Raw genomic sequence first — 26,382 nt, 5'->3', positions numbered from 1 at the left:
CAGGAGCCTGGAGCAGAGGCAGCCAGGCCTTCTCTCCCTTGCCTCCACTGAGCGTTTGCAGTCTTTGTGTCGCTAGAAACCCTTTTTGCATTTGGCAGGGTGCGCACGGCCTCTCTCCAGCCAGCGCAGGGAGAGAAGGCGTGGAAAATTTCAGTCTAGCAGAGGTCAAGTGGATTTAAAAACGCACCTTCCTGCCCTCTCTTTAAGAGAGGAAGCATCGTGCCTTGTTGGCAGTGGGCGTTCATGCTTGTCCTACTGCAGTCACCCTGATGGAGACCACCTTGGGCCAGGGCAGCCTCAGGCTTTCTGAGCTGGGCCTTAGGGACCACCCAGACTTTGACTTCCAATGTTTTGCTCCCCCCTCCCCACAACTGCCTCTGTCCACAACAGGGGAGCTGTAGTGTGGATAGTCTCTCCGCCCCCGCTGAATCCTGACAGATCCTTGCACACCCACTACGGAAGACCGGATCCCCCACAGCCCCCCTGGACCAGGGCCTGATGCCCTGTTGTTCTTCAAAAGGCCGAAAGCAAAGCAAGCGGTGGGGGGTCAGCTCCCCCTCCAAGGTAGCTCTGGCAGCTGCAGAAGGAAGGTGATTGACCCCGCTTGTTCTTCCCTCTCATGCAGTCACGGCAGACCTTTTGTGTCAAAATCCAGACAATGCCTGACTTGACTTTGCTGGCACATTACAACCTCATAAAAGAGAAACAGTGCTCTGTCTCCCCCTCCCATATCTAGGCCACCCTGAATGGCGGCCCTTGGTGGCAGCCCTGAGGCCGGGCCTGAGGGTCAGCACTGGCGCCACTGCTGCCACTCCAAAAGGCCACCCCCCTGTGCTACGTCCCGAGGGGCCTTTGGGGAAGGAGGTAATTGCCCCCCCCCAGGCGGGACTCCTCAGGATCTGCCCTGCGCTGCTTCCCTTCAGCTGCTGCTGCTCGCTCTCTCTCAGGGACAGGCCCTGCGGCCCACCTGAGGCTGCCCCAGGTCACCTGAGGGCTTTGCTTAGGAAGTGGCCTCAGCAAATGCTCTTCCACCTCTGAAAACCGTGCAAAGCACGATCTGTCCTTGGCAGTTTTTAGACGCTCCGGAGACCGTGTGAGAGCGCAGCCCCCTCGGGTGACTTCTGGTGAGTCCGTGGGCCACTTCATTCTCATGTGGCTTCCACAACCTCCGAAAATATTTTTGAGAACAGTTGTTACTGATCTTGGTGAACACTAGTGTGTCACCCACTACTACATCATGTCATGGGTTTGCTGTCACTGTTCTAGAAGCACACACAAAATGCTAGGTTGGTGCACCTTCACTTCTCTCTTGTAATGTTGGCTGCGCTATGAAAGCCCAGCTAAGAAAAGCAGTGAAAGATGATTGGATTTTCCACTAGAAATAAATGGCTGGAATTTTTTTTTTGAAAGAAATGGGTTATGAAATATTTCTATCCCCGCACCAAATGGTTAAGAAAATGGTTAAGAAAAGCACTTAACTGGATCTTAGGCCCAGTACTCTTCAATATCTTCATAAATGACTTAGATGAAGGAACAGAAGGGGACTCATCAAATTTGCAGGTGATACTCAGCTGGCAGGGATAGCCAACATCCCAGCTCAGGATCCAAAAAGATCTTGACAGACGTGAACAATGGGCCCGATCGAACAACATGAAATTTAATGTGGAGGAAAGCAAGGTTTTACACCTGGGCAGGAAAAACAGAAGGTACAAGTACAGATTAGGAAAAACCTGGCTCAAAAACAGTAACTGTGAGAGGGACCTTGGAGTCCTAGTCGACGATCCCTTAAACAGCAGCCAAGAAAGCTAATAGAATCCTTGGTTGTATAAACAGAGGCATAGAATCAAAGTCACGTGAAATATTAATACTGCTTTTTAAAGTCTTAGTAAAGCCACACCTGGAATACTACGTCCAGTTTTCATCACCACATTACAAAAAAGATGTTGAGACTGGGAAAAAGTGCAAAGAAGAGCAAGTAAGATGATTAATGGGTCTGCAGACCAAAACCTATGAAGGATGGTTGCAGGAATTGGGTATGGCCAGTCTAGAGATAAGGATATGATAGCAGTATTCCAGTATTTGAGGGGCTGCCACAAAGAAGAAGGCGTCAAATTATTCTCTAAAGCACCAGAGAGTAGGACAAGAAACAATGGATGGAAACTAATCAAGGAGAGAAGCAACTTGGAATTAAGGATAAACTTCCTAATGGTGAGGACAATCAACCAGTGGAACAACTTGCCGTCAGAAGTTGTGGGTGCTTCATCCCTGGAGGCTTTTAAGAAGAGACTGGACAACCACCCAGGTATAAGGTCTCCTGCTTGAGCAGAGGGTTGGACTAGGAAGACCAGCAAGGTCCCTTCCAGCTCTATTCTAATTGATTGATATCAAAAGTCTATACACCCCTGCTAAAATGCCAGGTTTTTGAGATGTAAAAAAATCAGATCAAGATAAATAACTTCAGTTTTTCCCCCATCTTTAATATAACATATAAGCTGTACAATTCAATTGAAAAATAATCTGAAATCTTTCAGGAGGGAAATAATAATAAACATTCAATAACATGCTTGCTTAAGTGTGCACACCTTTAAACTATTACTTTGTTGAAGCACCTTTTGATTTTATGATAGCGTTCAGTCTTGTGGGGTAAGAGCCTGTCTGTGTGGCACATCTTGCCTCAGGAATCTTTGCCCACTTTTCCTTGAGAAATGCTCCAAATTTGTCAGATTGGGGGGGGGGCTTTTCCTGTGCACAGCCCTCTTCAGGTCACCCCATAGTTTTCCAGTTGGATTTAGGTCCGGACTCTGGCCGGGCCATTTTGAAACTTTGATCTCCTTCTGGTGAAGTCCTGCTTTTGTTGATTTGGAGGTATGCTTTAGTTTAGGCCGTTGTGTTTTATGATAAAATTCCATCTTCAGCATTTTAGCAGAGGCCTGAAATTTTGGTTCCAAAATTGACTGATATTTGGAAGTGTTTATAATTCCCTCCACCTTCACAAAAGCCCCAGCTCCAGTTGAAGAGAAGCAGCCCTAAAGGATAACGAGGCCACCACCCTGCTTTGCTCGGAGTATGGTGCAGTTTTGGCAATGCAATGGTCTTTGCATCAGATCTTTCAGCCAATCTGAAGTATCCGATCCGAACTCTGGATTCGTTTGCAGCTCTTTGAAGACGACTCAGAATGTCAGTGGACTTCCTGGTTGCGTGCAGTCGTGGCTTTGTTCTCACAGCTTTCCTGCCACGTGTGGATGAAGCCAAAATGGAGGCTGGCGTGGTGAGATGGGCCTGGGAGGCCTCATTGTCAACCGGGATCTCGCTGCTGGGTGCTCTTTGTGTCTCGCTCTTCTGCCACTGTTTTCTTCAGGCAGATTCAGCAGAAGGGAGAGAAAGAACTCAGAATGCTCTAGTAACGTTTTTTTTCAATGGGGGAGTGGATTTTGGGGTGGGGGGACATCTTTCTGATGCTTGGGGTGGCTACTTCACTTCTCCACTTCACTTCTCATCAGCGTCCCTCTGGTTCCATGGGAGGCCTGGCAGCAGGAAAGAGCTGTGTTTGGGCCCCGGGTGAGCAGCCCCCAGAAGCCCCCCGGGCCCTGAGCAGACGGGGCTGCGCTGGCTGAGGCGATGGGCAAGGCGCAAAGCGTTGTGGTGAAGAGGTTGCCGGGCAGGAGGGACTCTCTGGCAGAGGAAATGGCCGACACCAGGCAATGGGGCCCCTCCAGATGTTTCCATGCCAAGTTGGCCTCAAAGTGCTTGCTGGCAGCTGTGGCGGCTCCGGAGGATTCTCTCTGTTGCTGGTGTCACCTGGTTGGGCTGCTTTAGGAGGGGGTAGCCGGTCCCTGTGCTTGGTGGCGTGGTGGTATCACAACGGCAGATCTCGCTTGAACTTTGGAGCCTTGTTTAAACGCCAGAACCTGTTCTCAAACAGTACCAGATGCCATATTTGTCTTTTCCTGACTTGCATTTCCCTGCCTCTCAATGCCGTCTTCTCATCCTGCTGTAACAGTTGAAGCAGGAGGGAAAATGGCCGTTTCTCTCAGTAGTGAAAAGATGGGGGGGGGGAGGAATAAGCAGCTGGGCAGCTCCTGTGGCCTCTTCCACGATGACCTCTGGGAGAGGCCTCCGAGGCCTAGAATGGACTTCCGGAAGTGACATCCACGCACTTCCTGTGGGCCGTTCTAGGTCTGGGAGGCCTCCTCCAGGCCTCAGAGGCCTAGAACGGACTTCCAGAAGTTTTCCAAACTCAACAACATTTAGCTACTGGTTTTCCCGAACTGGTGTGAACCGGCTGAATCCCACCACTGCATAGAGCAAGCCAGGATCAACTCTGGGCCCGTGCGCAGTCGGGGACCACATCCAAGGCATCCCAGCATCATTTTGCATTTGGGAAATAAGGACAAGGGAAGCAACCTCATTAGATTTTACAAGTAGTTCTTAACGTACGACTGGTCACTTAAGTGATTGTTCGAAGTTACGACTGACCTGAAAAAGGGAGTTCATGACCTGGATGTGAAATTCTGACACTCGGGCCCCCTCGACAGTCACGTGACTGAACTTCAGGCTCTTAGCAACGTGGACCCATTTTTGTCCATTTGCATCCGGTGGTCACGTGACAACATTTTACAGGCCCTTGTGATGTGCGGCAAAACCAGGCCCGTAATGAATCATTGGTTCACTTAATGACTGCAGTGTTTGCTTAATGACTCCTCCCAAACTATCCCAAATCATGTGACTGTCCTGTTTTACAACCATAATGACATATGACCTTAATGGGCTGGTTCCTTTACTGCCATATGTTGAGGACCACCCATACTTCAGTTTTATAGATTTAATAATTTTGGAATAGAAATTTCCCTTTGTTTTGGTTTCTCTCACCTCTCTCGCTGCCTTTTCCTGTTGCTGGTCATGTATTTAATCATTTTCTTCCTCTTGGACCTGCATCCTTGTTTTCCATCTTGGAAATGGCTAGAAATGTTGGCCCAGTGGAGCAGGGACCTTGTTTTCCCCAGGCAGGAGCAGAGAAGAGCCGGTGAGGAAACACAAAGGTTTTTTTCTTTTAAATGCACATATCTTACTGAAATGCTGCAAATGCCTCATAGCACTAGAAAGGATTCACGCCACAGATTCATAATTAATGAATGTGCCATTCTCTCCTAGTGCAAATGCATTATAAATAAGTAATGAAACAGACAATTGGGGGGGGGGGGCAGAGCATTTCTGCCCTGAATGCAATTCTCTGGGGATGCATGTTGGTGGTGAAAGAGGTTTAGCTGGCATCAAGCTGGTTCGGAAATCCATCCCTGCCCTGCTCCACCTCTCGAGGGTTCGGTGTGTGCGCGTTTCCTCTTGTTTTGTCCATTGGCACAGGGGGTGAGCTGTCAGGCTTGAAAGATCAGGACCACACATGAAGTTCCAATTAAACTGATTTATTACTCAACATGTACACAAGAATGCACAATAATCTATTCAACTAAAAGTTAGCGTTATCTTGATGCAATGGAATTCAGGAGGGGCTGCTCCATTTGTGGCTACCTAGAGACTCTAGGCTGATTCCTCTTTTGACTCTGGCCCCAGGCTCTGTTACTCCTCCTCCTCCTCCTCCTCCTCTTCCTCCTCCTCCTCCTCCTCCTCCTCCTCCTCAAGCTGGTCTTTGCTGAGCCTGGGAACACGCTCAGCCTGGTGAGCATCTGGGCCCTATGCCATAGCAATAACACTGAGACTTATATACCACTCCACAGAGCTTTATAGCACTCTCTGGGTGGTTTACAAATGTCAGCATATTGTCCCCAATAATCTAGCTCCTCATTTTATTGACCTTGGAAGGATGGAAGGCTGAGTCAACCTTGAGCCAGTCAGGATTGAACAACTGGCTTTGGGCAGTTTGCCTGCAATACTGTATTCTAACTACTGCGCCACCACGGCCCTAGTACAAGAATAGGGACCTCTGGACCCTCCCCCTACCAGTATGTTTTGAGTAATAGATCGGTAGCAACCTGATGGGGATCAGGGCCAGGGCAGAGTCGGAGGAGGCTTCTCCCTTGCCTGCCTTCTCTGCTCTTTCCCTGCTCTGCCTGTGCCTGGAGGAGCCCTGCTTTGGCCAGCCTGGTGCAGCTGTTGGTCTCCTTGGCTTAAGTGGGATTTTAGCAGCTCCTTTGGCTTCACCAACCCCACTCCCTTCTCCAGACCTCAAGCTGTTGATTTCCTCTTCTCTATCCCTTTGGGGGGGGGCATTGCAGTTGGGAACCTCTCAATTTCCTTAACAGTTTAGTTGTGCCAGATCTTTCTACTAAAAGAGGCCGCCTCTGTAGGGGACCACTGCTGTGGATATGATGAAAATCTCCCAGTCTGGCGTCCTTGGCTGGCTGGAGTTGCTGTCCGGCAGTCTGGCCACTCGGGGCTGTCGGGGGAGGTGGGCAGCAGCTCTGAAGTCTTCAGGGGGAGACTTGGGTTTGTGCTGCTGCTTTTAACCCTCGGGAAGAGTCTGGACTCACCCTGGGTTTGGCTTAGGGTTACGGTCTCTCTTCCACCCCTGGAGCACATCTGCCTGTTGCTGTCCTCGGTGGTGGGAAGGACCAAGGGGCGTCCCTAAAAGGCATTTGGAGGCCAGCGGGGGAGGCTCTGCTGGAGGGTTGCTGCTTTGGCTTGCACGAATTGCAGGGGATGGGGGGTGTTTGCTGCCTTGTCCCGGGCTCCCCAAGGACTTCTGGTCACTTAGAGTAATCCATAAAACAAATCACTGGAAACAGATTGTACAGTTAGGCAATCATCGGTCCCTCCTGGTGTTTCCAAGGCTAACAGTGTCCTAGTTATTGGGAGCTGTTTCATCAACCCTGAAGGTCATCTGAATGTTTAGGGATCCATGTGGATGGATCAGAGCCCCTCCCCCCCAAAATCCATGCCCGGTCTCTCCCATGCGTGTCGTGGCGGCCCTCCATGTGTCCACTCAGGAAGAGGGAGGTGGGCTGGTGGGTTGGCCTGAAGGAGGGGCACAAGGTGTTGCAATAATACCTTTTCCAAGAAGATGGCCTGGGGGGGATCCAACTTTACCTGTCCCCTGTCAGATGGGAAGCATCCTGAAAGTGGGGGGGGGGCTGTGTTCCCCGGGTGGGGTTCCTTCAACCTGTGTGCTCTTTCTCCACAGAGCATCGTTTCCAAGAACGCCTTGCAGTTCCGAGGGAGCTCGCAACACGACGCGCAGGAGTTCCTGCTCTGGCTTCTGGACAGAGTCCATGAAGATCTCCACAATTTAGTGAAGAACAGCGACGGGAGAGCGTCTGTGAAGGTGAAGCACTCTCCTTTGGAGCCGGTTGCTCTTGGCTTGGCTGCGGAAGAGCCCCGTGGAGAGAACGATGGCAATCCGGAAGACGAATTGCACCACTGGGCTGAACTGCACTGGGTTGCCTTGGGTCGTTGTGTGCTTTGCGTTCCTTGCTGAATGTCCTCCTGGGATCACAAAAGGCCTGTACGCAAAAGAGCCTCACTGGGAGGAGACCTTTGGGTGTTTCAGTTCCCCGGTGTTGTTCTTGTGGACTTTCAGAAAGTCTTGGCTTTCCGGTCGCCCTCGGGGCTCACCTTACTGGATCCCTGACGGTGCCCGCACTGACCGGCCTTCCTGAATCCCTTTTGTTTTAGCTACCATTAGAAGAAGATTCCCTGATTGAGGGAAGCCTCTTGCCAGTCAACAGCACTTTCGTCCAGGAACTCTTTCAAGCACAGTACAGGTGAGGTCCCCTCCTGCTTTCTGCTCACCTGGCTTCGCCCTGAAATAAAGACCATTGGCCCTCAGACCCGGCAAGCAGGGCTGTTTCTGGGCTGCGCTGCCTGGGCTGTTCTGTCCCTGGGAGCTGCCAGCTGGAAGGGCAGCGCCTGGGTGGGCGGCCTTGGTCTCCTGAGCTCCTCTTGGGTCTAATTCCCACCAACGGGAGCTGCGGGGCGGCTGTCCTGGCTCAGCCTGTCATGCATCTAACCACATGTGATGCTCCTGGGTGGAAAAAGGAGGCTTCCACGTGGAGATGTCGGTGCAAAAGCCAGCTTGGGCCTTCCTCTTTGCGTTTTTTAATGGCTTCATTGTTCTTTACTTCCCTTCCACTGTCGGAGGTTAATTGAACTTTTGGGCACGGGTAACGGTGGGGAGTGGGAGGTCTTCTTATCAGCAGGGGCTCCCCCTGATGGCTTCTCTGGGCAAGGCTTTGCTGTGTGGGGTCGAGGAAAAAGAGGGCTTTTCTGTTCCCAGGTCATCCTTGACATGTCCTCATTGCCAGAAGCAGAGCAACACCTTCGACCCTTTCCTCTGCATTTCTCTGCCAATCCCGCTGCCCCACACACGGTAGGTCTGCACGACCAGGATCGCCTCACCTTAACAGGCGGCGAGTGAAACGAGGCAGAAGCCCCTCACGAGAAGCTCTGCGGGACTGTTGGGAGAGAGCTGGCCTTTCCCTCCCCCTCTGGGTGGTCTGAGAGAAGGACCCCTTCTGGTGCGGGAGGGAGCCGCTCAGCAGCCTGTTTGGCTCTCTGCAGCCCGCTGTACATTACCGTGGTCTATCGAGGGAAGTGTTCCCACTGCATGCGCATTGGAGTGGCCGTGCCTTTGTCCGGAACAGTGGCCCAGTTGAGGGAAGCGGTGGCCAGAGAAACCAAAATACCTGCCAAACAGGTAAGGGGGGAAGGGTATTTGGGTGGTCTTCCCAACCAGACTACTCTCCCCTGTCTGTTGAGCCTGCCATGGGTGAGCAGATGCTCAAGGCTGCCTCTGTTCCCTTTCCACTTGCTCGGGAGCTGGAAGCCAGCTCCGAGCAGAGCCATATTCAGCGAAGCTGATGCCGGGTCTCCATAGGAAAGAAAGGGAAATTAGGTGGCCGTGTTCATGGTGCCTTTACAGCCTTTACGTCTGGAGCCGGACAGTTCTGGACACATCCAAGATAGTTCGTGACTTAATTATGGTATGAGACAACAGCAATATCAAGACTCTGTAGTGCTTTGCAGCACTCTCTGGGCGGCTTACAATGAAGGAGCATTTGCACGTTGCCCCCAACAATCTGGGTCCTCATTTTAGCGAACCCAGAACCCATCACGATCGAACTGCTGGCAGTCGGCAGAGTCAGCCTGCAATGCCGCATTTTAACTACGGTGTCAGCAGATAAGTTCTTAGAAGAGGCACCACAGCCATCTCCAAATTGGGGTGGGGGGTGGGGGACAACGGAGCACAAGACGGTGCGGCTTTCGGTCCTTCCTGAAAGGCTGGGCTAATTCGGCATTTGGTCAGGCCGACTGGGTCTAAGCGCGGAGTCTTGGTGCCTCTAGTTAGAGGAAGGGGGGCTGAGCCTGAGGCCCTGCTGCACCCCTTGGCTCTGGGCCCTGCTGCTGCGCAGGTGCTGCTCGGCTGGGCCACGTTGCGAGAGAGACAGGGCTGTCCTCTCTGGGCCTCTCCAGATTGTGCTCACGGAGATGTATTACGACGGCTTTCATCGCTCTTTCTCTGACTTGGATGACCTTGACACGGTGCAAGAGAGCGACTGTATCTTTGCCTTTGAGACCCCGGAGATCTTCTGGCCAGAAGGGATCCTAAGCCAGAGAGGTATGTCGACCTGTGGGATCTCTGGGCAACGAGGGCTGGGTGGGGGTCCCCCTGCTTTGGTCCTTGGATCTCTGGACTTCTGTTCGTTCCAGAGAAGGTCACCTCTTGGCCTTCCATCCCATCACTTAAGCTCTTTCTGTCCAGTTCAGATTTGGGAAGCGGAGCTGGGCCTTCTGCTCTGGGCATCTCTGCTGAAACTCTCGCATGCTCTCTTCCAGGAATCCACGCCAACAGTAATCTGAACCACTTGAAATACAGCCTCGACCATGCCAAGTCACCCACTTACGCCCAGGTTACGTTGGAGAGCGGCAGTGCCCGGACAATGGCGGCAGCTGCTGCTCTGAGCGATAAGCTTGTGGTGCTGGTGTGCAACAGAGCCTGCAGTGGTCAGCAGGGAAAGCGGTAAGGCTGGAGGCCTGGCTCCACCGGAGGAGCCCTGAGCCCTTTCCGGACACTCTTCTTTACCTGGGTCTGAATCTGTCGCAGGGTCACAGGGCCTGGTCGCTGGCAGTCCCTGCCCGGCCGGTCCTATTGGGCAGGATTGGCAGGCGCCGGGTCCCTTCAATTAAACAGTGCCACCTGTTGGGGCTTCTCTCTTACAGCCCCCGCCCTCTGGAATGAAGTCCCACCCCTGAGACCTGAATGACCTCCCCCCACTCTGATGGTGTTTCAAAGGCCGCCGCCCCCCCCAAGGCCTTTTTGTTTTTTCTCATCTGGCTTTCTCATTCCTACCATCTTTATTCTTTTTTGCTTTCTTTATTTCTTTTTAAAATGTTTTCAGCAATGTATAAACTGTCCAGAATCTTTGGGAGATGGTGATGAGTCTTCCGTTAGCAAGGAATATCTCCTTATAATTGTGCTGAAAAGGCTTAGCAGTGGGCCGAGTCCTCATTACGAAGGGCCGAGCCCTAATTCTCCATCCTTTTGACACGTGGGCAGATCGGATTCCCTGGAGGAGGACATAAAAAGGCCTTTATGCATTTAGCAGTGGTCCCAGATGGAACTGAGATAGGTCAGCCGCAGTGGACGAAGTCGTCAGATGTGTTGTATGTTGTATTAATAGAAGCATCAAAACGGAGGGAGTTGTACGTCATGGTCTGGGTGACACTTTTAAAAAAGACATTGCCAGCCCAGCGCCCACTCTCAGAACTGAGCTTCACCAAGATGGACGGGTAGTCTCTTGACTTACGACTGGTTACTTAGCAACCATTCATAGTTATGATGGACACCTGGTTCCCGAGTTCTGAGGTCTGGATCCCCTCTGCGACCACGTGACCGCGTTTTGACAACTGGCCCTAATTTATGGCTCTTTGTGCCATCCCGCAGCCATGTGACTGTGATGTACAACACTTTTATCCAGAAATTGACATTTACTTCTGGTTTCCGGCAAAAAAAAGCACCATAGCAATCAACTCTGTGTGTGTGTGTGTGTGTGTGTGTGTGTGTGTGTGTGCACGCCTGCAAAAAGGTCATAAAATTGGTGTGGGGGTTAAGTGATGACCCACTTTATGATTCTGGTGATTTACAACAAAAGGACTTCTCTGTACCTTTTGGTTTCAACCAGTTGCTCTGGCACGGACTCGGGGGGGGGGAGATGGGGGGGCAGGCCCATTTCAGCTTGGGGGGACTGAAGATTTGGGGCCAGGGCTTTAGGATTTGCTTCCGGAGGTGGGGGACACTTTCCACTGCTAAAGATGTTTTATAGAAATTCATTCATTCATTCATTCATTCATTCATTCATTCTAGCCTCCCATCTCAACCAGTTACTCTAAATTAAACAGTTAAAACAACGCAAAAAAGAAATTAAAAACAGTCAGCAACCAAGAGCTATTATACTGGCCGTCCTTGACTTACAATAATTCATTTACTGACATTTGGCACTGAAAATGACTTAGGACCATGTTTCACACTTACAATCGTTGCAGCATCCCCACGATCACACGATCAAAATTCAGATGCTTGGCAACTGACTCACATTTATGACGGTGGCAGCGTCCCAGGGGGTGGGGGTGGTCACGTGATCCCCTTTTGCCACCTTCTGACAAGCAGAGTCAGTGGGGAAGCCGGATTCACTTAACAACCAGGTTACTAGCTTAATTACATTGATTCTAACAGTTACATTGATTCACTTAACAACTGTGGCAAGGTGGGTCATAAAGTAGGGCAAAATTCACTTAACAGCTTTTCTTGCTCAGCAACAGTGTCAACATAACCAGGAAATGGTGTCCTTCACACACTTGGGACCCCAGACTGCGTTACACAGCCAGTTTTTTTGAAGTCTTGTGGAAGACCAACAGGGTGGGGCTTATTCTGGTCTCCGGAAGGGAATGTTTTGAGGGGGGGCGCGCTACAGCAGAGAAGGCACCTCTCCTCCCCCCCAGCCAACCTTCCTTGGCTGATGGGACCCACAGCTTCCCCATCCTGCTGGCCCGAATTGGACAGGTAGAAAGGACTGGGAGAAGATGCTCCCTCAGATAACCTGGCCCCCAAAGCCACGAACAGCTTTAAAGGTGACAACTTGATTCCCTGGAAAAGCCTCCGTGGTTTAATACAGTTGCACCCGGAAACACACTGGCAGCCAATGCAGCTCACGAAACAGTGGCGTTACGTGTGTCGAATATCCGACATCATTTCCTATCCCTGCAGCTGCATTCTGTACCGGTTGAAGCTTCTGAATGCTCTTCAAGGGCAGCCCCATGTAGAGCACATTGCAGTAATCCAGCCAGAAGGTCACAAGGGCATGAGTGACTGTGAGCAGAGCCTCCCACTCCACTACAAATGTTGCGCAACCTGAAAGTGTGCAGAGGCCCTCCTGGCCACGGCTGGCACCTGTTCTTCTAGCAGGGCCTGTGAGTCCAGGAGGAGCCCCGGATTGCGCATTGGGTCTCCCTGTGTCATCTTAGACTCTCGTCCTGGAATCTGGTGCCTGCAGGTGAAAGACATAAAGTTTCAGATGAGCTGAAATCAGAACCTCAGTAGTTTTTGCTAGCTTAAAATCCAAAGCTATATGTTGAGTTAAGCCCTTTGGCAAGTTATTGAACAGATTAATACCAGTGGTGGGATTCAGCCGGTTCGGCAATTTTTTGTTGCCCAGACCCAGAATGGACTTCCGGAAGCGGCATCCACATAGAGAACTGGTTGTTCACGTATTTGAATCCCACCACTGGTTAATACATAACATTTCGTATTTATTTAACATTTAAGCTACATAACTAATTGTTATTAAGCTAATAACAATTTTGATTTTGGAGGTACCTGATTGAATATTCAAATACTATAAGCCAATTGATATAATTAATAAAATTATAAATTTGGTATTTTGGGAGCCAAACATCCTGAAGATACCAAAGTCCAATCTCAGAAGTGCTGTTGAACTTGGAATTAATTAATTTTATATTGCTTGTAAGCAGTGCTTTTTTGTAAAAGAAAAAGGTGCCGGAACTCACACGTGTCATACAACCCGCCTTGCCTACCCTACAAGGTTCCGTCCAAAAAAGGTGCCGGAACTCCGTTCTGAGCGTTCTATGAGAAAAAAAGCCCTGGCTGTAAGATTACGTTTTCAATTGGCTTGCAGTGAACTTGAGTTTTCTCTTCCTCCCTCTCTCTCTCTCTCTCTCTCTCTCTCTCTCTCTCTCTCTCTCTCTCTCTCTCTCTCTCTCTCTCTCTCTCTCTCTCTCTCTCTCTCTCTCTCTCTCTCACACACACACACACACACACACACTCTCTCTCTCTCTCTCTCTCTCTCTCTCTCACACGCACACACACACGGGGAGCTCAGTTAATGGGTGGGTCCTGCCATGTTTTTTCCTCTTTCTGCTGCTCTTTTGTCAGGTTTGGCCAGCCCTTCGTGCTGCATTTGGAGAAGACCATCCCTTGGGACCTTCTGCAGAAGGAGATCTTGGATAAGATGCAGTATTTTCTGCGCCCCTCAGCCTGCATTCAGGTATGGGCCCCTCCCTTTGGCCCCTGGGCCTGGAGCAAGGACGGAGAGCTGGTCTCGCGGTCACTAACTAAATGCAGCAGGACTGCTTACAGATTTAATTGGCATTACTAAAACACCTCCCTCCCTCCTATTTTCTCAGCAATAACCATGATAAGCGGTGCCAATCCAAATGCCAAAGAATGAAAAATCTGTAACAAAATGCTGGGTGGAGATTATGTGAGACATTGTTGGACATCACAACGGTGGGGAAGCTGAGCCACCCCTGAGATTTCTGCCCTCCTTGCTCAATTCTGAGCAGTCGTGGAGGGGCCCCTAAAAGGAAGAGTGAAATTGCAAGAGGTTGTAAGGCCTGTGCAGCTGCCCCTCGACTTGCGACTGCAGTTCAGCCTGGCAGCTTTTGCTGGAAACTGGAAGTCAATGCCGGTTTCTGGTGAAAACACCCTAAAGCGTAGTCCCTAGGACTGCAGAATGTTTCAAACGGCCAGAAATTTGGGCTGGTCGCAAGTGCCCAAAGGGCGGTCATGTGACTGTGTGTGTCTGTGTGTCCTCATTTGTTGGAACTTTGGGTTGTAAGCAGCTTTTTTTTTGGGGGGGGGGTCTGTGGTAACTTTAAGTTGAGGACTATCTGTATTTTTTGGAGGGCCTCTGGATTCCACATTCTGGCCATTTAACTTTGGGCCTGAGCCCAGGAACGGTGGCTTGCCTCTGCCCGTACTCTGACAGGTCCGCCCTCTTCTTACCCCCCCACGCAGGTGTGTCCCTTCAGCTTGCGAGTGGTCAGTGCGGTGGGCATCACGTACCTCTTGCCGCAGGAGGAACGGCCCCTCTGCCACCTGATGGTGGAACGGTGAGCAGGATGGAGCTCTTCCCTCAGGCCAAGGAGCTGCTCCTTCTCGTGGGGAGACACACCAAGCGGCTCTTGTGGCCTCCCTCCCCGGTCTTCGGAGGAGCAGGGTCTCTGGGGCGGCAATGGCATGGAGCCCAGCTGCTTCTCCAAAGGGCACCCGCCCTCTTTCCCCCAGTTCCGTGAGGGTGGCAGCCATTGAAGGGGCCGATCCTGGTGGGTGTGGTGGGCTCTTCCCTTAGATTCTGTTCCGTTTGCAGAACCTTGAAGTCTTGTGGGACAGGCGGGACCCCCCACGTGAAGTTGGTGGTCGAATGGGACAAGGAGACGAAAGACTAGTAAGGAAAGGCCAGGCTTCGCGGGGCGCTTGCTGCGGACTCTGATCCAGAGGCCCGTGGGGTCCTCGGGACCACTCTGCAGGGCTTCCCCTTCTCCCCCAAAGCGGCTGCTGGCAGGGGCAGCGGGCGGGTGGCATGTCTGGGAGGCATCAGCCAGCCTTCCAGATGATGTTCAGAGGAGTCCATGAGCCCAAGAGGTGCACCTTTTGGGCGGTGGCCCCTGCCCTTTGGACCAATCTCCACATCCCCCCGCCCCCGCTACACTGTTGGCCCCGATCCTGCGGGCCTTGCAAAGGCAGCTGAGCTCATTCCCAGGCAGAGCCTCCCGCTGGAGAGAATCGGGCGTTCCCGTCCTGATTGCCATTGAATCCTTTCGGGCTTGCCTGGCGTGGGCTGTTTTTCTTTCTTCCTGCTTCCCGGCCTGGTGTGCTGCCCAGAGTGTCGCTCTTTCAGCTGGGCGGCCATCGAAATAAACGGGAGCCAAAATGCCTCTTTGCTCCTCCTGCGTGTTGCAGCTTGTTCATCCACACCCAAGATGAGTACATCCCCGATGCTGAGAGTGTCCGCCAGCAGAGGGCGCTGCACCAGCAGCCTCAGTCCTGCACCTTAGCCCAGTGTTTCCAGCTCTACACCAAAGAGGAGCAGGTAGGTGGGTGGCCTGGCGGGTCCCCTGGGAAGCTTCGCCCCTCCCCGGCTGCGGGGAAACCGCCCCCCAAAGCTTCCCTGCGTAGTCCCGCCCCCTTCTCAACTTGGTCTGGTTTGCTACGGGGAAATAACATTGAATCCAGTGCTTTGCAGCCAGGTGGCTGGGAGGAGGAGCGCGTGTTTCTTGCTCCAAAGCGCCCCCCAGTGGATCTCCTCTGAAGGGCCGGGAGAAGCAGGCAGGGTTGCAGGAAGGGCTGGGGCCACTCTCTGCCTCCTAACCTGGCCGTGGCTGTGCTCCGCTTGCTCTGCCTTGCTTGGAAGGAGGGGGCTTGCAGGGCCAGGGAAGGGCTCCCGTTGCTCCTCTGACCGCCTCCGCCCACGCTTCCAGCTGGCCCCCGACGATGCCTGGCGCTGCCCTCACTGCAAGCAGCTGCAGCAAGGAAGCATCAGCCTGAGCCTCTGGACGCTGCCTGACGTGCTAATCATTCACTTGAAGCGCTTCCGACAGGTGAGGGGGGGCTGCCTTGGGCCTCCTCTACGGCCAGGGCCGGTCGGGGAGCTGCCCCCGGGTCTGCCTGGTGCGGCGCTGGCTGGTGATGCCCCCCTTTCCGCCTCTTCGCCAGGAAGGAGACCGGCGCATGAAGCTTCAGAACATGGTCCGCTTTCCCCTGACGGGCCTTGACATGACCCCTCACGTGGTCAAGCGAAGCCAGAGCAGCTGGAGCCTGCCCTCCCACTGGTCCCCCTGGAGGCGCCCCTACGGCCTGGGCAGAGACCCAGAGGACTTCATCTACGACCTGTATGCGGTGTGCAACCACCATGGCACCATGCAGGGCGGGCACTACACAGGTGACCGAGCTGCTGCCGCCCTTCGGCATCACGGGTGGCCTTTCTCCCGGCAGGGCCTGCTCCACCCCCCCCCCGGCTAGACCAGTGCTCGGATCCCTGTGACTCCCAGCAGAGCTTTTCAAGGGCTCTCCCCCTGGGTTTTTTCCCCAGAGTGGGGTGCCCCTCAGCTTGGGCGAGCTCCTTTCCCCCTCCCTGCTCGGGGGGCTGTGGTGGGCCACGTTGCCTTGGGGAGCCCAGCCCGAGAGGCTGCTGAGGGTGGCTGTCCCCGATGCAACCCACCGTCTCTTGCAGCCTACTGCAAGAACTCCGTCGATGGCCTCTGGTACTGCTTTGACGACAGCGAGGTCCAGCAGCTGGCCGAGAATGAGGTGTGCAAGCCCACTGCCTACATCCTCTTCTACCAGAGGCGGACGGCCATTCCCGCCTGGTCAGCCAACAGTTCCCTGGCAGGTAAGAGCACCAGCTGCTGCCGCCCTTCCCAGCCATCCTTGCGGGTCACAAGGTCAGAGACCTTCCTTCTGACTCAGCGAGGCCTCGGATGGGCCCCTTCGCTCTCCTGCCTGGCCCTCCTTTCCCAGCCAACCAGGTGACTCAGAGGGCCCCCCCCCAGGAGATCTGGCCATTGGCTGCCTGCGTCAGTGGTCCTGCTAGGACCCCACGCTGACCCGAAAACAAGGATGCTTCTCTTGGACTGTGGCCCCTGAGGCTCTCCCCCGCCTGACCTTTTCTTACGACAGGTTCCACCAGCTCCTCCTTGTGTGAGCACTGGGTGAGTCGGCTACCGGGCAGCAAACCGCCCAGCGTGGCCTCGGCAGCCTCCTCCAGGCGCACCTCGCTGGCTTCCCTCTCGGAGTCGGTGGAGCTGATGGGAGAGCGGAGTGAGGATGATGGTGCGTACACGGGGGCAGGGGTCTTGGGGACTAGCTTCCTTCCCAGCACTGGGTGCGAGTCTTTCGCCCCTGCTGCTCAGCCCTCGGACAGGGAACTGTGCCGGCCTCGGGGGTCCAGGAGGACGAGGAGGGCGCCTGGCTCCTGTGTGGGGAAGGCCGAGGCGACGTGATGGCTTCTGTCTTTGCGCCTTGCAGGAGGGTTTTCGACCCGGCCCTTTGTGAGGAGCGTCCAGCGCCAGAACCTGTCTTCCAGATCCTCGGTGACCAGCCCTTTGGCCACCAACGAAAACGGGGCCCGCCCATCGTGGCCCCTCTCCGCCAAGCTGCAGATGCGCTCCAACTCGGCTTCTCCTGTCCACGGCTCCTCCACCACCCTGGAGAGAATCGGAGAGTCGGCCGACGACCGTGTGGCCACCTCCTGCTTTGGTAGCCGGCGGAGTCTCTCCGGCAGCCCCCTGGAGCCCAGGGAAGCAGGAGGCGGCCACCACGGCCAGCGGGACTCTCGGACGCTCGGCAGGGCCCCCCTGGCAGTCATGGAAGGGGTCTTCAGAGATGATGCTCCAGCGTGGAAAGCCCCCGGCAAGACCGGCCTGCAGACGGACAGGAACAGGTCCCCTCTGGGCCCCTTTGACAACAACAACCAGATCGCCTTCGTTGACCAGAGCGACTCTGTGGAAAGCTCTCCGGTCAAGGAGGGTCAGAACTTCGGCTGGCTGGCCAAGCCGGACGGTGGCAGCCCACTCCAGGCCCCTCCCTCCCAAGACAGCCATGGGCAGGGCAGCGGCTTGAAGTCAGGGCGGGCAGTCCTGTCCAGCCAGGATTCCCTGACATCTCACCGGTCGGCCCCGTCCCCCCCTCCCTCCAAGGCTTTGCCAAAGGCGCCCCGTTCCCGGAGCAAGCTGGACTTGTGCAGGGCCGGTGGGCGCCCTGGTTCTCCTGTGGCCAGGCTGGGCAAGAAAGACGCTGGCGCGAAGGGCCCCGAGGCCGCCTCTGCCACCTCCACCCAGCAGAAGCACCGGCCGGTTTCCTCGCCGTCTTCCTCCGCGGCGGCCAGAAGGAGCTCTGGGGGCTCTGTGCGGGGACACCCCCCCTCGGGCAAGAGCAGGACTTCCGAGCGCGGCCTCAGCAGGGAGGGCTCCAAGCTGAGCCTGGGCTCGGAGAAGGCGGGCGGGGCCGCCAGCCCGCGCACAAGCTCTCCCCGGCTGGGCCAGGCGCGGGGGGAGGGCAGGGTCCCCGAGGGCAAGCACGTGCGCAGCACCTCCTTGGCCAGCCTGCGCTCGCCCGGCACCGGCTCCCGGTCCAACCTGAAGAGGGACAGCAAGTCGGAGGAGAAAGGCTTGTCCTTCTTCAAGTCTGCCCTCCGCCAGAAGGAGACCCGCCGGTCAGCTGACCTGGGCAAGACCACCCTGCTGGCCAAAAAGGCGGGGGGCGGCTCCTGCAAGGCTGCGGGGAAGACCCTCTCGGAGGAGAAGCCTCTGGAGAAGGCAACGCTCCCCAGTGCCAACGTGGCTGCCAAAGACCCCCTGCTGGCCGGCAAACGCTCCCTGCTGACCACTTGCAAATTGCAGTCTTCCCAGGCGGAGGGCAGCCCTAAGTCCCCTGGAGGGGGCAGGCCAGCCACCAACAAGGCTGTGCCCAGGCTCCCCCCGGCAGTGCCCTCCTCCCCCCGCGCGTCTTCCCTGTCGCCGTGATCCGCTGCTGCTCGGCTGCTGCTCCTCAGCTGCCCCGGAGGGGAGACCTCCTCGTGTTCCGTGGATGGGGGAACCTCGCTGCTCAGGCCCCTGGTGCCGGGCCCCCATGGCTGCTTGCAGGGCTGCCCAGGGACCCTCCACAGCCTGTCCAGGCAGGCCTCTGGGAGTGTCCAACGTGCCAGGCGTGCTCTCCTGGGGCTGGCCAGGGCGGGTGGTGGCCCAGCTCTGAGCCGAGACGACCTGCGGAGGGAGCCCGGGTCGCAAGCGGTGCCCTGGTTCTGCTGTGCTACCCTCCCTCCTTGGCTCCCCGTGTCGCTGCTTCCCCCAGGGCAATATCTCAGCGCTTACATTATTTCTCAGGTAAATGCTCAGCCAGAACTAGGAGGAACCGAAGACTCTGAGAAAGGTGCCTTCTCTCTCTCTCTGCCTGTCTGTCTTTCTCTCCTCTTCTCTTTTCACATTCTTTTCATTCTGAGGGGTTTCTCTTGAGGCGCACGTTGCTGCCCAGGACCTCCTCTTTCCTCCCGGGAAGGGGAGCCGTGGGCAGGATGAGGAGAGTCCCAAGAGGAGGGGGCTGTGAAGGGGGCCGTGGAAGGGAGGCTCTGTGCTGTGCCTGGAAGGGTGGGTGGGCCAACTCCATCCCCCTCGAGGGACAGTGGCCGGCAGGGCTTCTGGCGGGAGGGGCCCTCTGCTGGGGGGGGGCAACTGGGCCAGGCTCTTCGTCGTCTTGCTGCTTCTCCTGCCGGTGGCTTTTCAGCCCAAGACGCCATCTTGCCCCAGCTCGCTCTGGAACCAGAATTGTGTCTTCTGCCCCGTGTTTTTTGTTACGTTTCCCTGGCGGTGCTGGATGCTTTGTGCTTCTGACGCCCTCCTTCTCCTTTCTTGCTCCGCTATTCCCGAACACCCTCCGTGTCCGCTGGCTGGATACGGACATGCAGAAAAGGAGGATTCCTTGGATCCTCTCGTAGTCTGGATGGCGGGTGCGCTTCTTCCCCGGGCAGAGTAGCAACAGGAGCTGCGGTGTCCTTGCTGCTGCCACCTCTGCCTTGCACGTTCCCCACAGCCGTCCCTGTGTGTTGGGCTCACGCCTCTTTGCTGCTCTGCAGGGGGCTCGATCTTTGCCCTGGCAGCTCTAGAAGGAGGCGGTTGCCCTGGGCTTCCTGTGCCCCCTCCTCGATCTTGGGTTACATCTCTGCAAGCAAGAGTGTTAAGGAGCCGCTCACTTGCTGCACCCCGTTGGAAGGCAACGAGGCAGCTAGCTCCCTTCACGTGTTAAAGGAACTTCCAGGAGGGTCTCTGCAACTCTGTAGGGCTCCTGGTGGGGGCAGAGAATTGTAGGCTGGTCTCTGTTCATGTGAGGCACAACGTGTGTGCGTGTACGTATTTGCTGTAGCGGTAGTTGGGTGTGCAGCAAGGAGGGGGAGGAGAGCCTGTGGGTGTAGGAGTCCCTTGACCCTTCAGGTGTCTGTCCCCTTTCTTTTTTGTGGAGTAACATCGGCTTGCTTGGAGCAGTCTTGCTCTGTGGCCACTGTTGGGAATCTCTTCGGGTGAGGACCTACTCTTCATTGCCCTGTGGGCCTCCTTTGATTGAGATAGAGGCCCATTTGTTCTTGAGGTCCTCTGTTGCCAACATTGTCATCTAGGGCTCACTCGCGGGGCATCTGTCTGAACAAGCTGGCCTAAAAATCAAGGTGTTGTGTTGATTGTGTGACGCTGGAATATCCTATCTAGAAAGCCTCTTGAAGTCTTGGGGTTAGGTAGGGTGGGGGTGGGGATTGGTAGTAACTGATTCTGGCATCCTTCAAAGAGGATGGGAACCGCGTTCATCCTCAGCGGGCGTATTTCTTCCTTGCGTGGTCGTCATCCTAGCATTGAAGAGTCCAATTCCTCATCCCAGAAGCCTTTCTTCTTCTTTCTTCCTTCTGTTCTTTCTGATTAGGTTGGTGTTAATTTGTACCTTGTTCTGTTCAGAAGAGGTACCTTGGAACACTTCACATTACTTGTCCTCAATACGCCACACAGAGCCTTTGCAACTAACTTTGCAGCCCTTGCTTACACACACCAGAGGCTCAGATCAGTTCAGAGAAGTGTTGGGACTGGAAACCTCCACGCTCCAGGAGTGACTTAATTCTGCAGACAGTTCTGTCTGTGGCAATCACATCTGGAATGCTGAGCATGGCCAGTTACTTTCCCCCTACTACTGAAGTTAAATTTGCATGGTACCGCCCAGCTGTTCCCTATGCATGCCCATATTCAGTATGCAAACAGCTCTTGCAAGCTACAGTAGAATACACTAAGGCAAGGATAGGCACCCCGTTTTCCTTCTGATGTTTCTAAATTGCAGCTCCCAGCTTCTCTTGCTGTGGGCCGTGTTACCTCAGCACAGTGGAGTGCCGTCCGGAGGCTGCAGCTCAGGCATCCTGGGCCGTGTTGCAAGAATTCGGGATGGGGGTCTCTGTCCAAGCTGCACTGGATATGTCTGAGGAGCCCACGGCCTTTGTTCCCTGCTTTGGTGGGCCCCCAAAGCTTCCTTGGCTGACTTCTGTGGATAAAAAACGTAGCTGTGAAATTCTTCAAAGAAAGGAGGCAGCTTCTCTCATTGTCAGTCACGTTTGTCTTTCTAAAGCGAGAGAACCTATGCAGCTTTTACCCCAGACTCATCCTGACCCACTTTTCGTTGCGTGGCTTTGTGAACATTGTTAGCCACTGGCAGATCCTGCACTGGGAGTGCCAGCCACCTCCCCTTGGCGCAGGAAGGAGGAGCTTCGTCCTGGCCAGGGGGAGCTGGCGGTTTGGCTACAGCCTGCAGAGTTGCTTAGGAGGGGCCTAGGAATGGCCCCGGGCTGGCCCGTTGGGGTCCGCCAACCAGGACAGGCCTGACCTGACTTCTGCTTAGCCATTCCGGAAACTCCCTCGGGCCCAGAAGTCGTTTGTGCTTGGAAATTCCAGCTGGAATTGTTTGTGGGAAAACCTTATTTTGCTCATTCCCCTATTAATCTGCTGATGGGTCCAACATAACCGCTCACAACTAAAATTTAGTTTTAATCTTTGGTGAGTTGACGCAAGAGTTGTTCTTCACTGGGGGAAAAGACACACTGACCCGAGAGCTGAACTTGAGAGACTTAAAGAGGAGAACGTGGAAGTTGTGGAGATTGCTGAGGGCCCCGGAAGCGTTTCTGAGTTTGGCCAGTCTCCAGAAGGGGCAGCCGGAGAATCCACCGCCGTGGAGCCCCAGCTCACCTTTGGCTAAAACTAGATGCTCAACCCGATGAGTCAACCGTGGCAACCCGAGTTGCGTGTGAGGAGCTGCATGCGTTCCTCTCCTTCCCCGCTGCTGACTTTGATATGTGATCAGAGTTTCTGTCTTTTTTTTAAATCTCTACAATCTGCTGGGGGGGAGGCTGTGTCTCCTTCCCAGAAGGGGTTTTAACTTATTTCAGAGCAAGTGCATGAGAGTGTGTCAATGCTTTTTATTTATTTGTATGCACTTTTAATATGCAGAATTTATATTTTTATGTTTTGAAAATAATTTTCTTTCCTGAAGAAGAGTTTGGATACAAGGGATTGGATGATTAACAGCGAAAAATGTAATAATAGTACAATAAATTTACAGTGTACAAGGCCTTGCTTGAGGGAAAGTGTTTTTCTTCAAACTTCAACCCCACCCCACCCCATTAAAAGATAATGGCAAAATCTCCCTCAAGTGGAGCTAGAATTCGGTCCTTGCACAAGATATATATGGATCAGCTTTTAGCGATACTATGGAAATGATTTACCACTGTTTCCTGTGGATGCATTTTTTGAACTCCCTAGTCCCGTGGTGGCGAACTTATGGCACGTGTGCCACAGATGGCACACAGAGCCCTCTCCAGGCACACAGAGCCCTCTCCAGGCACGCACGCCGTCGCCCCAGTCCTGGGCCTTCAGCTGGGTTTAAAAACTTCGCTTTAGGCCTCCACCGCCCTGTGCAAAAAAAAAGAAGAAAAAAAAGGTTCAATCAATCCAATTTCAGATTCTTGCAGGAAAAAAAAAGTTCTCGCAAAGTTGGAATTGATTGATTGAACTTTTTAGTCCCACCCAGTCTGCTGTTACCACCACAACCATGCCTACCCAATGGGCCAGGCCTACCCAATTGGCCACACTCACCCAATGGGTCATGCCCACCCGGCACCCGACGATACACAAGTGGGTTTTGGGTTGCAGTTTGGGCACTCGGTCTCTAAAAGGTTCGCCATCACTGCCCTAGTTCAAAATCGCCAAACTGCAGAACATCTGGCTGGGAGAGACTGGGGGCCAGTTTACTCCAGCTCCCCACCCAGTGCAGTCCTGGGGCTCCTGCTCCTCGTCCTCCAGGATCAAACCTGGTTTCTCCCGGGCTGTCCAAATCTCCGAGACCCTCAGGGTAAAATGTGATGATTCCTCTCCCCCTGTAGCTCTTCTTCTCAAGCAAGATAGCTGATAATAGTGAGCAAAATGTCAGGTTCCCCAGATTTATCCATCTGCCTGGAGAAATGGATTGACAAGTCTTTCCCAAAATGTTGTTCTACCAGGTCTAAAACGATGAGAAATGCTCTCTCTGCTGTGTCCTCCTGCTTTGCTCTCAGGAGAGATGGCTCAGGCCAGAGAACTTCCAACCAGCGCATCGTGGAAGTTAACAGAATGAGAGACTCCGAAGGGAGCTCAGAGATCTTCCAATCCAGCCCCGTGCTCAAGCAGGAGACTTTAGGCCATTTCTGACAAACGGCTGTCCAGTCTCCAGGTTCTGCTGTGTCACTTGAAACAAAGCCCAGAGTTTGTTTCAGCCAAAACAAAATCCGAGAGATTCAGTGAGGATTTCAGAAGCAGATTGGGCAAGGATTGGTGTGGCGGCTCTTTTTAAGCCTGGGCTCCGCAAGGAGGTCCCAGAAATTCAGAGAAGGCCGGGTCTGCTGAGCCAAGATGATGCCTGTGAAAGCACTGATTTCCCGTGACAATTTCCATGATTGCAACCCCCCCCCCACACACAAAGTTATTTTTTAACATCTCGGTATTAAAATAGACTGGTGTAGCACATAGGAGTTTCCTTTCTTTCATATTGCAACAAGCCTGTACAGAATACAACTTAAGTTTTTATCTCGGAATTTCTAAGGGTGTTTTTTTGGTTCTGGGACTGACTTTGCTTCCACGTCTTATTGTCCATCTCTCAGCAGAATGCCTTTCTTCCCTCCTTGAGGAAGTACCCCGGCTTTGCTTACCTTTTTAATAATTTATTGAATATTATACAGATAAAACTAATACTATCTACATAGTATAACATACATAAAACAAAAATTATTAAAAGGGTAAAACCTTAACGACTTATCACTATCCCTTAAATTTTAAAACCAAGCAACTTTTCCCTCCATTTCCCCACTCTCTTCTATTCAACCCATCTAAAATTTTAGCTCACCATATTAATCAGCAAAAATCCATTAAGGGTTATAAGGAATAATATAAAGTTCAAACTATATCTACTAAGCCCAATTTGAATTTTTCCTTTTATATTTATACCTCCCTTTCTATTTAAATATACCCCGCCCCAGTTCCTCTTCAAATAAAATCTTTCAAGTATCCAGTCTCATCAACAAGACATTAAACATTTCCAGAAATTGCAATCCTTTTATTTTAATATTGATCAAATAAACTGATTTTATAGTCTTTTCTCCAGCAATCTTTAGATCCCTGAAACCTCTAATATCTTCTTCGTCATGCACTCTGTCTCTTTTCTCAGAAACCTTGGTGTTTTTATCAAGTTCTTTTTATAATTCCAATAGAAAAAAAGTTAGCCATTTCACTGTTAATATTTTCACTGTCTCTTAGCAAAAAAAGTTGACCAATGTAACAAGTCCCTCCTGTAAATCCAATGAAGAGAAATTATCTACATCACACTTCTGGTTTAATATTTGTTTGCCTTTTTAAATTACTAAATCACCCAGTTTCATTTGTAAATCCATTATTTTCCTCTCTTTCTTATAGGCTATCACATTCAAATCAGTTTCAATTTTATTCAGTAATACCTAAGTTATCTTAGTGTAGTAATAACTTTATAATTTCTCAAGCCCATTCATGGTACATCACTCTTTAAGATACATTTGATGTTAATTGATGCATTTATTCTCTTCTAGTGCCCTCTAGTGTCCAACCTTCAAAGTCATTAGTTGTTTCCAAATATAAACACAGATTTTCCATGGAAAGGATTCTTTCAATTAACTTCAAAGTCTTAAATCAAGTCTAGCTAACCAGGGGTATCAAACGCGCAATGTCATGTGATGTGTCGCGACGTATCACGACTTTTTTATTTATTTATTTATTTTATTTATTTATTTGTTTTTATAAACCGCCCTTCTCCCGAGGGACTCGGGGCGGTGTACAGAGTAAGGTAGGTATACAGATTGAACAATAGTGAAAAACAATAGTAAAAACAAACTGGGACCCCAATTAGAGCTATCAGGCCAGGCCGGACTGCTGGAACAGGTAAGTTTTTAAGTCGCGCCGGAAGGTGCGGAGGTCGGGGGCCATCCGGATTTCGGTTGGCAAGCAGTTCCAGAGGGCTGGCGCACCCACTGAGAATGCCCTCCCCCTGGGGGCCACCAGCCGACATTCCTTGAGCGGTGGCACCCTGAGGAGGCCCTCTCTGTGGGAGCGCACAGGACGGTGGGGTGCTGACATTGGCAGAAGGTGCTCCCGTAGGTAGTCCGGACCCATGCCATGTAGGGCTTTGAATGTCATTGTTAGCACCTTGAACTTCACACGGAAGGCAACCGGAAGCCAGTGCAGCGCACGGAGGAGAGGTGTGATAATGGTGTCGGCAATGGGGCAGGCACGGTTTCGGCATGACGCATCCGGCCCGTGGGCCGGCAGTTTGACACCCATGAGCTAAGCCCTTAATCCATTTAAAATGTTTAGAAGCCAACAGCAATCTTCCTAAAATGATAAGAGCCGTGGTGGCACAGTGGTCAGAATGCAGTACTGCAGGCTAATTCTGCTGACTGACTGCTTTCCTTTAGACCTGTGTTACTAACTCTGCATAGGGTAGCAGCAGCTACTGAGAAAGTATATCCCCTCGCTGGCATTGCCCCACCTAAGATCAGGAGAGAAGCAGCAGCAGATGCTTCTAAGCAACTAAGCAAGAGAATGATCCTCCACATCGTCCGAATAGACGTATGTCCCAATCCTGCCAATTCAGATCTAGGAACAGCTTTGTGGCAAGAACAAACATTTTTGGGGTACAAAAGAACAAAATTGAATTAAAAGATGGAGGAAGGAGACCGTCGAGCAAGGAATAACCTGAAAGGATAAGGTTGAAAGATTTGACTTCCTTTATGCTACTTGGAGGATCCTGAATAGGTTGAGAATTGGAGTGCCTAAATGTAAAACCAATATGCTCAAGTGGAGGCTCTTAGCGGATGACACGCTGTGCGGATGTGGAGCCAGACAGAGCCTGGCCCATCTGCTTGTGTGTTGACTACTACCAGAAACATATCAATAATGACTTATTTTTGGCCAACGACAAAGACGGCTTCATTCTGGCAGTTTAAAGTTTGATCTCTAGACAGACAAGGGAGGAGGAGGAGGAGGAGGAGGAGGAGAAGAAGA

General features: G+C 52.7%; 1 protein-coding gene across 1 annotated transcript in view; it reads left to right on the top strand.

The window, feature by feature from the left end:
• Positions 1 to 22,390, top strand: part of USP31 (ubiquitin specific peptidase 31) — a gene marked incomplete at its 5' end in the record, with an annotated part of 39,528 nt that extends 17,138 nt beyond the window's left edge. The window contains 15 exons of the mRNA XM_083372418.1: positions 7,136 to 7,276; positions 7,627 to 7,715; positions 8,228 to 8,320; positions 8,512 to 8,647; positions 9,424 to 9,568; positions 9,787 to 9,970; positions 13,400 to 13,511; positions 14,264 to 14,358; positions 14,616 to 14,693; positions 15,209 to 15,338; positions 15,727 to 15,846; positions 15,962 to 16,187; positions 16,479 to 16,637; positions 16,925 to 17,077; positions 17,273 to 22,390. Coding sequence (XP_083228544.1) covers positions 7,136 to 7,276; positions 7,627 to 7,715; positions 8,228 to 8,320; positions 8,512 to 8,647; positions 9,424 to 9,568; positions 9,787 to 9,970; positions 13,400 to 13,511; positions 14,264 to 14,358; positions 14,616 to 14,693; positions 15,209 to 15,338; positions 15,727 to 15,846; positions 15,962 to 16,187; positions 16,479 to 16,637; positions 16,925 to 17,077; positions 17,273 to 18,768 — 3,357 coding nt within the window. The 3' untranslated portion in view covers positions 18,769 to 22,390. The remainder of the gene's footprint in view (positions 1 to 7,135; positions 7,277 to 7,626; positions 7,716 to 8,227; positions 8,321 to 8,511; positions 8,648 to 9,423; positions 9,569 to 9,786; positions 9,971 to 13,399; positions 13,512 to 14,263; positions 14,359 to 14,615; positions 14,694 to 15,208; positions 15,339 to 15,726; positions 15,847 to 15,961; positions 16,188 to 16,478; positions 16,638 to 16,924; positions 17,078 to 17,272) is intronic.
• Between the last annotated feature and the right edge of the window lie 3,992 nt (positions 22,391 to 26,382).

This window comes from Vipera ursinii (assembly GCF_947247035.1).
Source record: "Vipera ursinii genome assembly, chromosome: 13".
In the NCBI taxonomy this organism is placed as follows: domain Eukaryota; kingdom Metazoa; phylum Chordata; class Lepidosauria; order Squamata; family Viperidae; genus Vipera; species Vipera ursinii.
This window is presented reverse-complemented; position numbering and strand designations above follow the sequence as displayed.